This window comes from Chanodichthys erythropterus, chromosome 3 (genome assembly GCF_024489055.1).
Source record: "Chanodichthys erythropterus isolate Z2021 chromosome 3, ASM2448905v1, whole genome shotgun sequence".
NCBI lineage: Eukaryota > Metazoa > Chordata > Actinopteri > Cypriniformes > Xenocyprididae > Chanodichthys > Chanodichthys erythropterus.
Window position 1 is genome coordinate 53,342,983 of NC_090223.1, and position 15,481 is coordinate 53,358,463.

The 15,481-nt window shown below is 37.0% G+C and overlaps 1 protein-coding gene across 1 annotated transcript; it reads right to left on the bottom strand.

The window, feature by feature from the left end:
* Nucleotides 1-10,359: 10,359 nt before the first annotated feature.
* cenpx (centromere protein X) lies at nucleotides 10,360-13,927 on the bottom strand. The gene is made up of 5 exons (XM_067377270.1): nucleotides 13,840-13,927; nucleotides 13,629-13,680; nucleotides 11,487-11,540; nucleotides 11,293-11,381; nucleotides 10,360-10,499 (listed from the first exon to the last, which is right to left on the bottom strand). The coding sequence occupies exons 1-5, from the start codon at nucleotides 13,873-13,875 to the stop codon at nucleotides 10,485-10,487; spliced, it is 246 nt and encodes an 81-aa protein (XP_067233371.1). The 5' UTR covers nucleotides 13,876-13,927; the 3' UTR covers nucleotides 10,360-10,484.
* Between the last annotated feature and the right edge of the window lie 1,554 nt (nucleotides 13,928-15,481).

The following is a 15,481-nucleotide window of genomic DNA, read 5'->3' on the forward strand; positions in this document are numbered from 1 at the left end:
AGGTTTGAATAGCGTCTCCTTGGTCTCTTGCCATGAACAAAAAAGAGGCCCTGCTTTTAAGCACCTCAATTTTTCCTTCTTAACTCAACATTTTGATTCTTTTGAGGTTTTATGTCTTTCTACAATAATAAAAATCTTTATATCCAATACAATTTAATTACACAACAGGTGTACGTACTAACCACAATAAGGCAAAACATTAGTCACTAATATTAATGTAAAGTATTCACATGCCCAGTATTTCACAGCTGAGACTTCTAAAATATCCAAGTTTTTTATGGTCATCATTTAATATATACAAAGCTATTTGGCAGGAGTGCATTTTCAGCTCAGCAGGCAGATAAATGTGTCGCAAGGAAAATCTCTGCCTCATATAATCCACCTGTGAGTGGTCCAGTAAAAACAGCTGAGCCCATCCTCAGTTGGTGTCTCATGTATATGATCATGGCAGTCTAAAAAGTTTGCACTGCCCTCATTTAGGCAGACAAAGGACAGCTCATGTGTATAAAGCACAATAAATGTATATAAAAATGCAATATTCCAACTCTTTGTAGAGAGATCAAAATAAAAATGTATTCACTGAAAATCTTCTCCTTCACTGCAATTCTTAAATCAAATTATGAAGCTTGGTGACAAGAACCAATGCCATTTGGCCCTATCATTTTGTAGTCCATTTCAGAGCTTCAGCAGAATACAGAGTAAATCCAATTTATGTACGACTCTTATGTATTTTTTTCCAAGTGAATAATAATAATAAAAACATTTCTGAATCAATTTATTGGAGGACTTGGGATCAGCACCAGAATCAACAACTCAAATTGTTGATTCCCATCCATAGTTAGGCTTACATTTTGGTCAAAGTGAGTCATATGGTTTTGAGATGACTTGAGGGTGTAAATAAATGGTGACAACGTTCATGTGTGGGTGTGAACGTCATGTGTTTCCTCCAGAATTCCCCAATAAAACTACATTAGTATGAATGCAGGAAACAGTTACAATCAAACACTTTCTCAAACAATGCTGCGGTAACCTTTGCTCTAACAGATGAGGTCTAACTATGGTGTGACGCCGTACTGTGTTCACCACAAGCTCCCTGCAGGCTCCTAAAGAGATTTCAGTCATTAGTTGCTCCTTTTCAAATATCAACCAGGCCGTTACGCTTTCATGATCTGGAGCACATGACATTATGATGCACTAGGTCTACTAAGCTTTGGACAAGTACATACAGGGCCTCTGCAGTGGTGTTTTCAACCTTTGAAGGGCCTAAAAATAGAGTGCTCTGCTAACCTCCAGTCAAATCACTATTAATTTGGGTTACCCATCGCCCCAGTCACTCCTAACCTTCTGACGTCACAAGTCATTGCAGCTCTTTATTTTTAGAGGCCTCCCCAAAACTAATTGAAAGACAGGCACTTACAGGCTGGTGTTATGTAAGGGGATTACCTTGTTACTGCATGCGCCTTGGGCATCTAGTGGGAATTGCACAGTGGTTACTAGCAAAGAAAAGGGCAGAGTGCCTCCAGAAATAGCCCAGTCTACAGCCTAATTGTTCATCTCTTGTGCACTTTTTCCCCTCCTCAGCTGCAAGCCAAGGTCGGTGACCCCATCATCCACCTCGCTTGTTCCGGAAGAGTCTTTTCCGCCCCCCATGGCTTCAAGAGCACCAGCCAATAGGTAGAGCACAGCAGAGGTCCGACCTCAGCCCCAGACAAACAGCCAAGCGCCAAAAGCACTTAGGAGTGATCCCAGCAAAGTGCCCTACTGTCTGAAGCTGCCAGGTATGTTCTTATTAGCACAAACACAGAGCCTGAGGCTCCCCATTGAAGCCGAGCCAGTCTTTGGAGGAAGGCCCCTCAGAGGCCAGGTCATACAAGCTGCTTGTTGGCCCAGTTCAGGTCACAAAGGCAAACAGTGAGCTTCTCTCCATGCATTACTACAGCACACTTTAAAATCTATGCAATTAAAAAACACAACAACAAATCATTTTTTGCAAACTCATCTATTGATTCTCATCTTTGGCTATACGGTGTTCTACACTCTGAATATGATCTTTAATTTGACTGGCTAATTCTACATCCACTGGAAATTTGACATCAAAACGTGTCTTGTTTTACATACAATTTAATTTGTGTTCTGAAGATGAACAAAGGTCTTACAGGTGTTGAACGACAGGTGGGTGAGTAATTAATGACAGAATTTACATTTTTGGATGAATTAAGCCTTTAAGGGTGTGTTCACAATTGTAGTTCAGTTCTCTTGGTTCTTTTGGTCCAGACCGAAAAAGAAAATTATACATTTAGTCCTAGATTGCTTAGTGTTGACACAGTAACTTTTAACACTGAACCTAAACATTTGAAGAAAAAATCTTATGTTTTATGACGTATATTTTGCGACGGAATTATTGAACACCCAAGACTCCACCATGGTATATGATGAAGCTGACAACTCGTGAAGAGCTTATAAAATGTGAAAAGGAGTCAAAACAGTGGCAGGAATCTCTCCGTCATACAAACAAACAAAGATCTGCTGTGAGGAGACACAGGTCTGATGCCTGTACCGAACTGTGATGGGTAACATCACGACTATGAGGAAAAACAGGTATGCTTGAGTATTCTGTCCTTTTTGGTGTCGCATCTTGTGACGTATTGCATTCATATTTCAGTTGCACTTCACCATAGTTTGTTTGAAAGCAGACCGAAACTCATCTTTTCGGTGGTCACGGTCTGCTTATTTGTTGCGCTCCTGCATTGTAAAAAATTACCGTGATTTTAACAGTAAAAGACTGTAAAAATGCTGCGGTGAAAAACTGTCAATTGGTTTACAGAAAGTTTCTGTACTATATACGGTAAATAACTGTAATAGATCTAACGGTACGTTTAATATAATTTTAACGGTAAAATACCCTTTTACCCGTTTTTGTAAGTGAAAAAAAAAAAACAATTAATTGTAAAATTTACAGTGAAAAAACGTAAATTGACATTCCCACAATTCCCTGCGTGACACTTCACATTTGATATATTTTCGTTGAAATAACTGTTTCTTCTTAGGTTTTCTCGTTTTTTTCTAATCAGTTATGTTCATTTGGGTTTTATGTTACATCTAATGTTGTTAAATTAATGTTTATTGCATTTTTAAAATTTCATGCATGTTACCATGATTGTGTGTGTGAATGACACTGTGTGCACCTTCTATATGTTAGTGTTGTGCTTCTCAGCTTGTGGAAAATCTGCTTGTGATGAACTTTGATTCATCATGTGACTCTCATCACCACTGTGTTTGGTGACTGTCAGTGTATTATAAAGGTATAAACAGATATTAGTACTTCATTAGGTTGGTAAATTAACATTATATCAGTTAATGAAACACGTTATTTTACCGTAAATTTAACAGATTTTTTTTTTACGTTGCTACTGTGTTTTTTACGGTAAAGTTCTGGCAACCACAGCTGCCGTTTTTTTACCGTAAATTTTACTGGGATTTTTTTTACAGTGTGGGTTCGGATGGCAGTGTTCACACTTATTCAAATGAACCGCAATAACAAAGCAATTGCACCAGATTTGTCTTAATCTAACCAAACCTGCCAAGTGTTAACACAACTAAAATTATGTTAAACTGAACACATGATCTGCCAATAAAGATAGCAATTGCTGGATTGTTTTTATATTTTTTGATTTAGACAAGCTCCCTAATAATGTAGAGCTTGGAATAGAAAAGAAATAAAGACCTCTATGACATCAGTCTCATAGCAACTGTGCTGATGCAGACCCAGCTGTTTCAGTATGACATCACCCAGCAACAAAGCACACAGTACAGCGCTTTACAAATAGTTAGTCCATACTTACACCATATTTAGACATCATGTACAACACATATACAGAGTTCTTCATTCCAAAATGTCTTATGTATTGTTTTTTCTTGTTTCTTCAGCATATTTTCTTTTAAAACAAGGGGCATAAATAATACAGTCGTATTATAAGTTCTCAAATAACATATAGGCTATATTGTTCAACACTAGTCAGTGTTGTAATCGAAACCAGGTTATTCAAGTCAGAGTTCAGGCCGAGACCCAAGTAGGTTGAGTCAAGTCAGAGACCTGAAGAGGGTCTGAACGATTCAGACAGTGTAATGCCATTTTAACACGTGGCTCGTGTGAAGTATTTGTTACAGAACCTGGTGCATTTTCCCCCTTAGTTCGGTTTCTTTAGGCATATATGAACACGGCAATCATGCTCGGAACTGCACCAAAACAATCGCTCTAATACCGCCTGTGACTGAAATGACTGAAATCCAACTCTGGGGCAGTTTGGTTGAGGTGAGAAAGCAATCTGACCATTGGACTAACAAACCAAGCAGTATCATAATTCATTATGGGGAACGTGTTGATAAAACAAAAAAAAAAAACAGCAGTGTTTGATTCTAAGTAATTGTCAGTCCATCTTGATGACACAGAGGAACCTCTAACCAATAAGTGGACAGTTTTACTCACATGTGACTTGCATTTAAACATTTTGTTATGCTTCAAAATGTTGTGAAAGCAAACCAAACCAAGAATAAATTGCAACACTGTAACAAATTAAGTCCCTGTTTCAGAACAAAGCAAACGATCTACACATCTGAAAACGCCCTCCTTTGGGGTAACACATGAACCAGCACACACATAGTGCGCATGGGTCCAGAGACACAACAGCACAGAGCGAATCATATGCACAAATTGTTGCGGACCACAAAACGTATCCTCAGTTATGCAGTACTTCAGACCGAACTCTGAGTCAAGACTGAGACCAAAAGCAGGAGTACATGAAAATATGATCTTGGACTCTAAACAGACTCATGACTGAGTCCTGTCTCAAAGACTACAACATTACCATTAGTGTTGAGAGGACTGCTCTATGCTCAATTTAAAGCAACTGTTCAAAAATGAAAACTCTGTCATCATTCGAATAGTGTTGGCTCTTTGATGAATTGCTTCTGTTCCTCTTTTGTAAGGGTGTATTCACACTAGGCAATCTGAACCGTGCCCAAGCATGTTTGACCCCCAAAGCCTGGTTTGTTTGAATAGCGTGAACGCCCCGTACCATGCCCAGAATTTTATTTTTTTTTTGCTTAACCTTAACTGGCCTGCTTGGAAGAGGTGGAGAGCGTGGTACACATTTAGTGTGAGCGCTAACTGCACCGGAGCACAGAACAGCTACTACTACGTCATCATTACGACACCAAACATCTATTCTACTTAGATAGTTTGCGAGAAAAGCTGCAAATTCATCCATCAAAGTCAAGTCACCTTTATTTATATAGTGATTTTTACAATGCAAATTGTGTCAAAGCTGCTTTACAGTAATAACTGGTATATAATTTTGGCTGCACAACAGCTCTGAAAGAATAGTGTCAATGCAGGCGCATCAAAGCACTGTTGAATATCAAATGTCAAGTGTCCCCTCTCTAAAGTCAGCTGCCTCTCTAATGATCTTCTGATATGTGCAGCACAATCAAGTGAAAATAGGTGCGTGGCTATCTATTAGGCAGTCTATTAGTGAAAGCTCTTTTCTTCCTGTTCTCTTCAAAACAAAAAGTTACACTGTAAATGACGCAAGCACGCTCCGGACCGGAGTGCAATGTGAGTACAGGCCAGCAGGGAAGTGGAAAGTGGGGAAAGGGGACAATCGCACCAGGCAAGGTACAAGACAACTGTGCCTAGTGTGAGTACACAAGTCACTATGGATAAAACCATCTGCTAAATGCATAAATGTAAACCGTGAGAAAGTATCTACTGAAAGCTTTGAAGCTATTTGCATATGGAACACTCAGCTGTGAGCTCACTGATAAATTTGTATTACATTGACATACAACTTGTATATAATGAATAGACACCAATTAGAATAAAAATGCATTATATAATCATTACAACGTTAGTAATGCCGCAGTTCTGAATTACTGAATTTCTGAATGCACATTCTGAATTAATGGATTTTCTGAATTTAAGAAGTAGTGAGAGAAGTAGTAATGTCTGATTTGTTAAAGACTCGTCAGATCTTTTCAATGAATTTCTTGATTCATTTACAAAACCAGTTTGAATGAACATTTTGACTGATCCAGTTCTTGAGTTTAATTCACTAGCTCATTGACCTGGTCAAAGCAGTTAACAGCTCTCCGGAGGTGAAGAGTATCAGTGAAAAACGACTTATATTTCAGTCCGCTTCTCACACAAAACTGTGGCTTCAGAAATCTTGGAAAATTTATTTTTCAGAGGCAGCAAAGGCTATTTTCATGGCATCAAAGTAAATTAAAACAAAAGTAAATAAAAATGAATTAACTTAAGACTTGACGAGTCGAGAGTATGGATGGACCCCCTTCATACTTCAGTGCATTGTAACAGTATGGTCTTCAGAATTTTCTAGATTAATAATCTAGATTCAACAACTTTAGAACAAGAGCAAAAATAGATAAATCCATTTGTTGTAAACATAGTGGTTATTCTGCACCAGAATATTAACTGTGCACATATGCACACAACTTATTGAATGAGACCTGTCTGTGCAACAATATATATATACTTTCAGCTTTAATGCTGTGATCAAGTTTCCTTGCTTAGACAATTAGTTACACCTTACACCAAGGCTCTACAGTGCGACCATTTCAGTCGCATTTGCAACTGAAAATTACTGTGTGCGACTGAAAAAGTATTTAGGAGCACCTGCACGACAGACCCAATCAGGCCCAGTTCTACGGGGGTGCTAGAGGGTGCACCCTCAGTTGAAACTAATAACAGCATATTGGCCAAACATATTTTGCAAACGCACCAGTGCCTATTTGTGTTTACACTCTGGAGAACGGGAGAACGTGTTTTTGCAGCATTGAGCAATGTAGCCAATCACAGACATATGTGTTGATTTAAGTTAAAATCCGCTCAGTGCTGAGTTATGCAAGCTCATGAATCCTTTCAAACAACAGACACGATTTAAATAAGAGATTCATTGTGCAGTGTAGACAACTTCTTCCTGATTGTAAAGGATGTTTGTGAGATTGCGATGAACTGAAATGAGTGACAGTTTTTTTATTGATTATAAAGGGAGTTGATTTACAATTCAATAAACATCAAGTTAATATTGAATGACCTGCATTTTAGGAACAGTATTGTCAGATTTTGCTCTATTTTGTCAATGAAAATAGTTCCAAACAAAATCACAGCTATACCGCTCTGCGTATCCGAACAAACATTGGTGTTTCATTTGTGAGTCAATGATTCAATGACCCATTCATAAAGACAGTCGCTTGCTTTGTTCCTGAGTGAATCAGCCATTTGAACAAATCAATAGAATGAATGATTCAGTGACAAAGACAGTGACTTGCCACCCCCCTACTGGTGGTTTTAGTTTCATTTTTAAAGTATCATTTCAGTTATTTGTATCATTTAAAATTTAAACTTTATTTTAACAATTTAATTTCATAACATTGTTATCATGAATTGTTAGCACTTCAGAGCCTCATTAAATAGTCTGTAAATATACCTAAATGCCACCAAGATTAATTTTGTTGATACTGATTTCATTTGATTCTTAACTTCTTCATGATTGTGTCTAAACGCAATTTATAAAAGATATATTTATGAATTTATGAACTTGTAATAAGGTTAGGTTAGAAAAAATGCCCCGGCAAGTTGAATATTGCCTCGTGATGGGCAGGTTAATTTCTGTCATTGATCAGATGGTGCTCCTAATTTTTTGACTGTGCTCCTAAATTTTTTAAATTAGAAATGAGAAAGAAACGTAAGTGTAGATCCCTGACCTTACTCTGATTTTAAAGCTTAAATTATGTTTTCCTCAACAGATAGCGTTTTAATAAAGCCTTTACTTCTATTGTTACTGCATTACTGTAAATTAAGTTATCACTTTAAGAAATGTGAGGGAGAAGTTGAAATTATTTTGTTTTTTAGTAGTAGTCAACATCACACCACAGATGCTGTCATTACAGCTTATCTTTATTGAACCTGGAACATTCCTCCAAGAAACTATTCCAGGAGTTAATGTTTTTGCCAGAAGTGGCAAAGCAATCAAGATGTACGCTGTGTTGTCTTTTAATGAGATTTACGAATATATCCAAGGGAAACTTTGGGGTGAAATCCCATGGAGCTACTGTAGAAGATTGATCTCCTGACTAGTCAGAATGCCACGCAGCTGTAACTCTTGCATCCATAACATCATATCTAATTCACTGCTCACAAACCACAGACCTGAATACTGACTTATGTGTAGACCCATCCAAGCTCTATTGCAGAATTGGAGACGGATCAGTCTCTGTCTCGCAGGGAAAGAGCTCAGCGCTCAGAGCTTCTCCAAAGTCTGGAATGGCTGTTGACACTCCCAGTCTTTAATGTAGGATCAAGAAAAGCTTTAACTCATTACTCTTTTCAACCCACCCCTCCATTCTTGTCCTAACTACTTTCAAATGTTGAATAATGCTGCCTTCAGAGGTAATTTGTTCCACTAAGATGCACATGGAGTTACAATGATCATATATGCCACTGAAATAGACAGGCTACAACTTCATACTCACAATAGACACATACCATGAAAATGTAGAAAGTGATAAATCTAAATCAATTTAGATTCTTCGTAACATCAAGCAATCATCTAATGATCAATGCATTAAATAACTGCTGATGAGTGGTATAAGTGGAACTGAACAAAAACTTGTATCAGAAATTTGTTTTTAATTCTGCATAATTAACACTAAGACTTTTAAAATAATCAGTTGTTTGAATTGACTCCCAATGACTCATAAGTAAGCAAAGCTGTTCATGAAAGACAGAACCACCCAAGGTAATTAAACAAAGATGTTTTTGCTATTAAATTGAGTTTTTTTCTTTCCTTCTTTCCACTAATGGTAAATAAGCCATATAAGCATGTACTGATGGACCGCTTTAATGATTTCTAACGCAAGTATATTTCATCTGAGGTAAAAGCGATTTCTTTCTCTGGCATATTTGGACAAAACTTTTATGTTCACTGGAATAAACATGAAATGAATGCAAGACAGATAAAATTAGTAAGAATTGTGTACAAAAATGGTGCTTTGAAAAAGGAACAAATTACAGCTAACAAAGTATTCATCATTTACCTACTAAATATGAATTACCAAGTTTGAAGTGAACTGCAAAGAAGTATAATTTTAGAGGGCTGTTATGTTTATTAAAAAGCACAATAGTATATGAACGCGATTCCCACATTTTAACTAAAGATATTCGTGATTTTTGCACTCATGAATGATATCTTTTCACAATTTTATAGACATATTGCCAAAGAGCAATTTCTAGATTACAAAATTTCAAAGCTGAACCTAACTAGAAAAAAAAGTACATTCACTACATAAATTAATTTTCCAGACCTGTAAATCACAATTATAAAACAGCCCAATATTTTTTAGGCTTTCCATGAATGTTGAAACCCCATTTCAAGTTAATAGGCTTGTATCCAACATACAAGCAATATTTTTGCTGTTGCCCTTAACTACAGGATCTAACAAAATCCAACATGTTGATCTTTCCTTGTCCTCTGCTTACCCAACAACAAACCTATGCAAGCAAACCCCTTAACATCACTACTGGAAACTCTCTGGTGGCAGGTTAGACTAACTCCAAGAGTACAATTATCAGAGCAAAATGCTTTCTCTATGCCTTGATGAAAGACCGGGAGCCCCCTTGAGCGACTCAACGTCTTGTTTATTTACCCTCAAAATTACACCCCTCTCTTCCTGTCATGTTCTTTGGTTCCAATTTGTTTTGTTATGCTTCCACTAAAACTGAACAACTATGCGTGTGGTCGCAGTAATTTTAACAGGCTGACACTCTCTCCACGCACACACTCGCACGCAGATGCACACATTCCGCCCTGTGCCCTCTCACCTCCGTGACACCTTCAACCGCACCACTTTGCAGGACAGCGAGGGGAAGGGGGGGAACTTCAAAGTGGCCGGAGGGGGGTGCTTCTTTTTCCTGCCACTTGTCATCATCTAAGGGTCTTTGCTGCCTCCCTTATTACTTTAATCAATTCCAACTGCTTCAAGAGGCTTTGATGGGGGAGCGGAGCAGAGCATGCTGGAAGCACCTGCCGCTGAGTAGAGCACAGGTGGCCTACAGAGCCATGGGGTGAGACTCAAGACCTCTTTACCAGGAGGCAGTAATAACAGTGGTTACCCAGCAGGCCCTCCAACCGGCCAGTCTTCACAGAGCACTGCTGGCTGCACATGGTTAAACCACTAAACAATATGAATGTTTAAAGGGAACAGGGTCACAAGTACAATAACTCATCAACAATTATCAACAGTTTTTTTTTTTTTTTTATTAAATTAAATTAGTCATACATTTAATAAATGCACACAGTCAAAATAAGATTGCTACATTTGTAAATATGTAAATATGCAAAGTGAGGTCCAGGATGTTCGTGTTTGTGAACTAGGTTATGTCGCCATCTGCTGGCTCCAAGGGAAAACTAAAAGTCAAGAAGCTGCAAAGGAAAATTTACATTGTGAGAAATGATAGTTTTGATATGCATCAAAAACACATACAAAATGATACAGTCTGACAGATAAGTATATTTTAAGATTTCTTACAAGCACAGAAACACAGCTGTCAAAAAACTGAGTACAAAACTTTTTCAAAATCCAATTTTTAGGTCAGTCATTTAAAAAAAAAAAAAAAAGCACTACAAAACAAGTTCTTACCCAGTATTTTTGTCTCGTTTTCCAGTACAAATATAAATCAAGATACATTTACTACATAAGCAAAATTACTTGATATTAAGTCTTGTTTTCTAAAAAGAAAAAAAAAAAAGGATTTTTTTGCTTAAAGCAAGAAAAATATTTGCCAATGGAGTAAGAAAAATAATCTTTAATTCTCTCTTTGAATTAAGTCAATTTTTCTGATCACACTGGCAGATATTTTTGCTTGTTTTAAGCATAAACTCTCAACATTATTCAATTGATATTTGTACTGGAAAACAAGAAAAAAGTGCAGTGTTTGCCTTGTAATAGTTGTTTGTGAGTGCCTTGTTTGTTCAATAATTCAATACTAATGATGTAAATATTTATAAATATTGTATAAACTGCTTAATTAATTAGATAGTCAATCTGAGTTGATGCTAAATTATGTGTACTGGTGGTCCACATTAATTCTTAGCAGAAAACCAAATAACATGACCATAGTTTATAGTCAAACTCAAAAAATAAAAATACTACTACAAACAAAAAGAAAAAAAAAACGACAGACATCTTAAACAAGTAAAAACAGACAAAACTCACCAGTTGTGGCAGAATCTTTTCAAAGTGCTCAATATCAACAGTGTCACAATCCTCACTGCTGGCCTGTTTAACAGCTCTGCGTGTCGCCTCTGTAGCATACAGACAATGAGAATAAAAATACTGAAATAAAAACTATACTTCACAGTACCGTACCATAAAGTACACAATGCCTGTGCAGGTAAAGTTTGCCTTACCTTCAACAAACACTTTCAGCATTTCCGCCACGAGTATGACAGCATCACTACTGACTGTAGAAGAAAAACTTAATAACTGAATGCTGTACATCTGCCTGATCTGAGCAGCACACCACTTTTTCCTGAGGAACTATAATGTTTCTGTCTTTATCCTACTCACATATGCAAAGCTGCCTGTATGGGACAACACTGTAAGGGTGATTGAACATATAAAACACTTTAAAGAGTTCATCCAAAAATGAAAATAATGTCATTTATTACTCACCCTCATGCCGTTCCACACCTGTAAGACCTTCGTTCATCTTTGGAACACAAATTAAGATATTTTTGTTGAAATCCCTTGGCTCCGTGAGGCCTCCATAGCCAGCAATCACTGCTTCAGGAAGCTTCGGAGCGTAATGAATCAGCGTATCAAATCATGATTCGGATCGCGTGTCAAACTGCCAAACTGCTGAAATCACTTGACTTTGGTGCTCTGAACCGCTGATTCGACACACTGATTTGTTGGGGATAAACAGTTTGACCTTGAAACCAGATATGTTGAATAAAGACCCGGAGTTAAAAGTTTAAAAAAATAATAATAAATTGATGAAAAGTTTAATGAAGAATAGTTTGCAGTTTCATCAGCAGAAGCCAGCTTCACGTCTCACAAGGAGTTCGTAGGCCACTCTGTGTACAATCACATTTCCACAACAATTATACTCTAACAGAGTCAACTAACTACGTCATTTCTTCAGGTTGGATGATTCTGATTGGCTAAGAAAAATAGACAAGATTAGAAATTTTCCCACACGTGGACAGATAGTAATAAGCATATCTCCCTTCGTCACAGTGATGATGAGGGGGACCCTGGATTTAGGTACCGGATGTCCTTTTGGGGTCATGACATGGCGTCTGCTGGTCATGCCAGTTGTCCAGAACAAAGGGACCTGCGCAAAACCCTTAGCGCACATACACAGATACATGATTCACAGCTTCAAGGTTGAAGTTGATCTGAGCTCTGCTCCGAGCAGGAAACTTTCCCAAATCCTACTGATAACATGTTCTTTTCTCTCAGTGAGAGGTACAGAGGAAAATAGATGCTTTAACATACATTTTGAAGAAGTCATTCAAATAATTTAACAGTTATATAAATGTTGATTAATAACTTAAAAGATATATATTGAAGCGGCAGTGGATTCCAGAATCCACCCTTTCAGATTCATGATGCTCCAATGCTTCCTGAAGCAGTGTTTTGAAATCGGCCGTCACTATAGAAGTTATTTTGTTTGGGGTTTTTTTGGCGCACCAAAAATATTCTTGTTGCTTCATAATATTAATATTGAACCACTGTACTCACATGAACTGATTTAAATATGTTTTTAGTACATTAATGGATCTTGAGAGAGGAAATGTCATTGCTGGCTATGCAGGCCTCACTGAGCCATCGGATTTCAACAAAAATATCTTAATTTGTGTTCTGTAGATGAGTGAAGGTCTTACGGGTGTGGAACGACATGAGGGAGAGTAATTAATGACAGAATTTTCATTTTTGGGTGAACTAACCCTTTAAAAGGTGAACTGGAAAGGGAACCAGCTGCAAGTGACCTTAGTGCTTTTGCTGTTCAAATGTAAGGGTAGATGAATGAATGCATGAATCCATTATATCAAAAAAACGACTAGTACCAGAAAGAGAGAGAGAAAAAGTACTCTGAACACTACCATAGAGTCAATTTATATAAAAACCTGATGCCACCACAGAATAAAAAAGAAAAAAAGGTACTTTTTTTATACTTTATACCTCATAATCCTGAGGTGGGAAAGTCAGAATGACAAGTTATGATAAACTCCCAATTCCTACTTGCAGATAATTTATTTGTGTATCTGATGTGAGAGAATCAATTAGCTAAATGGTGTATACATTTAAAAAGTATAATAATTTTTTTTTTTTTTTTTGTTTACCTCAGAGCAAAATTTACCACCAGAATTTTAGCTGGGAATACAAAAGGTTTTGTTTTGTTTCATTTTCTTAATATGCAAGTAATATGCACTCATGGCCACAGTGAAAATGAAGCACAAAATTATGATGCGTTTTGACATTATGGCAGGCATTATTAGCGCATTCAAAACACTGGATGAATACAATGCTGCAAATCCTCTCACCTTTTGTTTTGTCCTCCTTAAAAGAGAGTGTCAAAAGTTTGGCGATAGTTTCCTAAAACAGAGAGATGTTAGCCATTATAGGAATCAATGCAACGCCGTGGCATCAAGAAAACCCCTAATTATCTAAATACGTTCGACTTGCTATCGTATTATGTGCTGTATGTTAAAACTCGAAGACGTAAACAATCAACTTAAACGTGTTGAAATATACCTTTTTAAACAGGATTTCATTTCCCGCGTTCGCCATTCTTTCAGGCTGTCGTCATAAAGGCTTCAGTAACGTCACTGGTGGAATCGGCTTCTTCGTTTGCAGAATGGCATTTCGGATAGGGGTCTGCTGCCCTCTATCGCACCAAAAAAGAACGAAATCACGGTCTGTGGCTTTCAAACGTTTATGGAGAAATGGATATTTGATAGAAAATTTCGCATCCTGTCTTTGCTGAAAAAAAATTGTCATACATTTTAGTTTAAATATTAGCTTATTTAAAATCAAACGTAGGCCTATTCAACTTGCAGCATTTGTAATCGTGACAGCTATTTTCACTATATAGATGTTATTCTACGGTGGACCAGAAGTGCAAAACGAAAATGTAAAAAGCAAATACAAGTTAACAAACTACAACACATCGGAAATAAGCCACAATTTCGTAATTGTGTAATGCATTAAACCTGCTGAAAAATCCAGCTAAAACCAGCCTAAGCTGGTTGACTGGTCTTAGCTGGTTTAAGCTGGAAGTAGCTGGTTTTAGCTTGTCTCCCAGCCTGGCTTAGCTGGTCAAGCTGGTCTCCCAGCCTGGGTTAGCAGGTGTTCAGCTGGTTTAAGCTGGTCAAATGTCAGAACCCCTCTAAAACCAGCTATGACCAGGCTAGGAGACCAGTTAAAACCAACCTGACCAGCATAATCCAGAATGATCACTTTACTTCTGTCTGTGGGTTTTGCAAATATTTAAGTCCCCATAAAATCAAAATGTAAGTTTTTTGGCTATATGTTAGCCAAGGTTTACCACATATCACCCTGTATAGGCCAAGATTGGTTGCCCAATGAAGCTAAACAGGGTTGAGCCTGGGGCCATGAAGCTGGATTAGCTGGCTAGCCAGGTAGTTTCAGATTGGTTTGCACCAATTCTGGGTTTTAGGTACCATGAAAGTGACTTGGCTTTTAGTGGCGTTCATCACCATAATAACTTACGCTTCACAGCTAACCTACTCTGGGGCAGGTTATGTTCTGGTTTAGAGATCTCAAACCGAAATTGGACCAATCAGATGAGAGCAAACTGACACTGACACATCCAGCGCAATAAAGTCACTTCTCCAGTTTAACTTCCTCCAAATTAAAGGTCACTATATAGCAAAAAAAAAAAAAAGATAATAATAATAATAATAATAATAATAATAATATATATATATATATATATATATATATATATATATATATATATATATATATATATATATATATATATATATATATTAAACAATGAAATTGTCTGATTTAATGATTATTACTTAGAATTATTTTATCATTTATATATGATTTATATAATTATTATATATATTATTATTATTCCATTACACAAGCAATTTTAGTTTAACAGTTATTATTAAGCATTTAGTTTTAATGAATATTAATATATACAGGTCATATGTAATATAAATAAGCTGTAAATAAACTTTAAATATGATGTGATGATTCAAAAGAGTTTTGAATTACGCTGGCTCTCTCGCAAGAAGTGAATGTGATTGGCTGTTCACCACTGATGTCACTCATTCATGTGCACGCTCTTCACAAACTCAGGATCAAAGTTTGAGTTGACAGAGAAAGTTGATGATCAGCATCATGGTACCAACAAAGC

Bases quoted from the DNA above. Each gene is read 5' to 3' on its own strand.
- cenpx (XM_067377270.1), bottom strand. From the start codon at position 13,875: ATGGCGAACGCGGGAAATGAAATCCTGTTTAAAAAG. The intron at 11,541-13,628 runs GTGAGAGGATTT...TTTCTTCTACAG, and splicing joins TAAGGAGGACAAAACAAAAG to TCAGTAGTGATGCTGTCATA. The intron at 11,382-11,486 runs GTAAGGCAAACT...TGTATGCTACAG, and splicing joins GCTGAAAGTGTTTGTTGAAG to AGGCGACACGCAGAGCTGTT.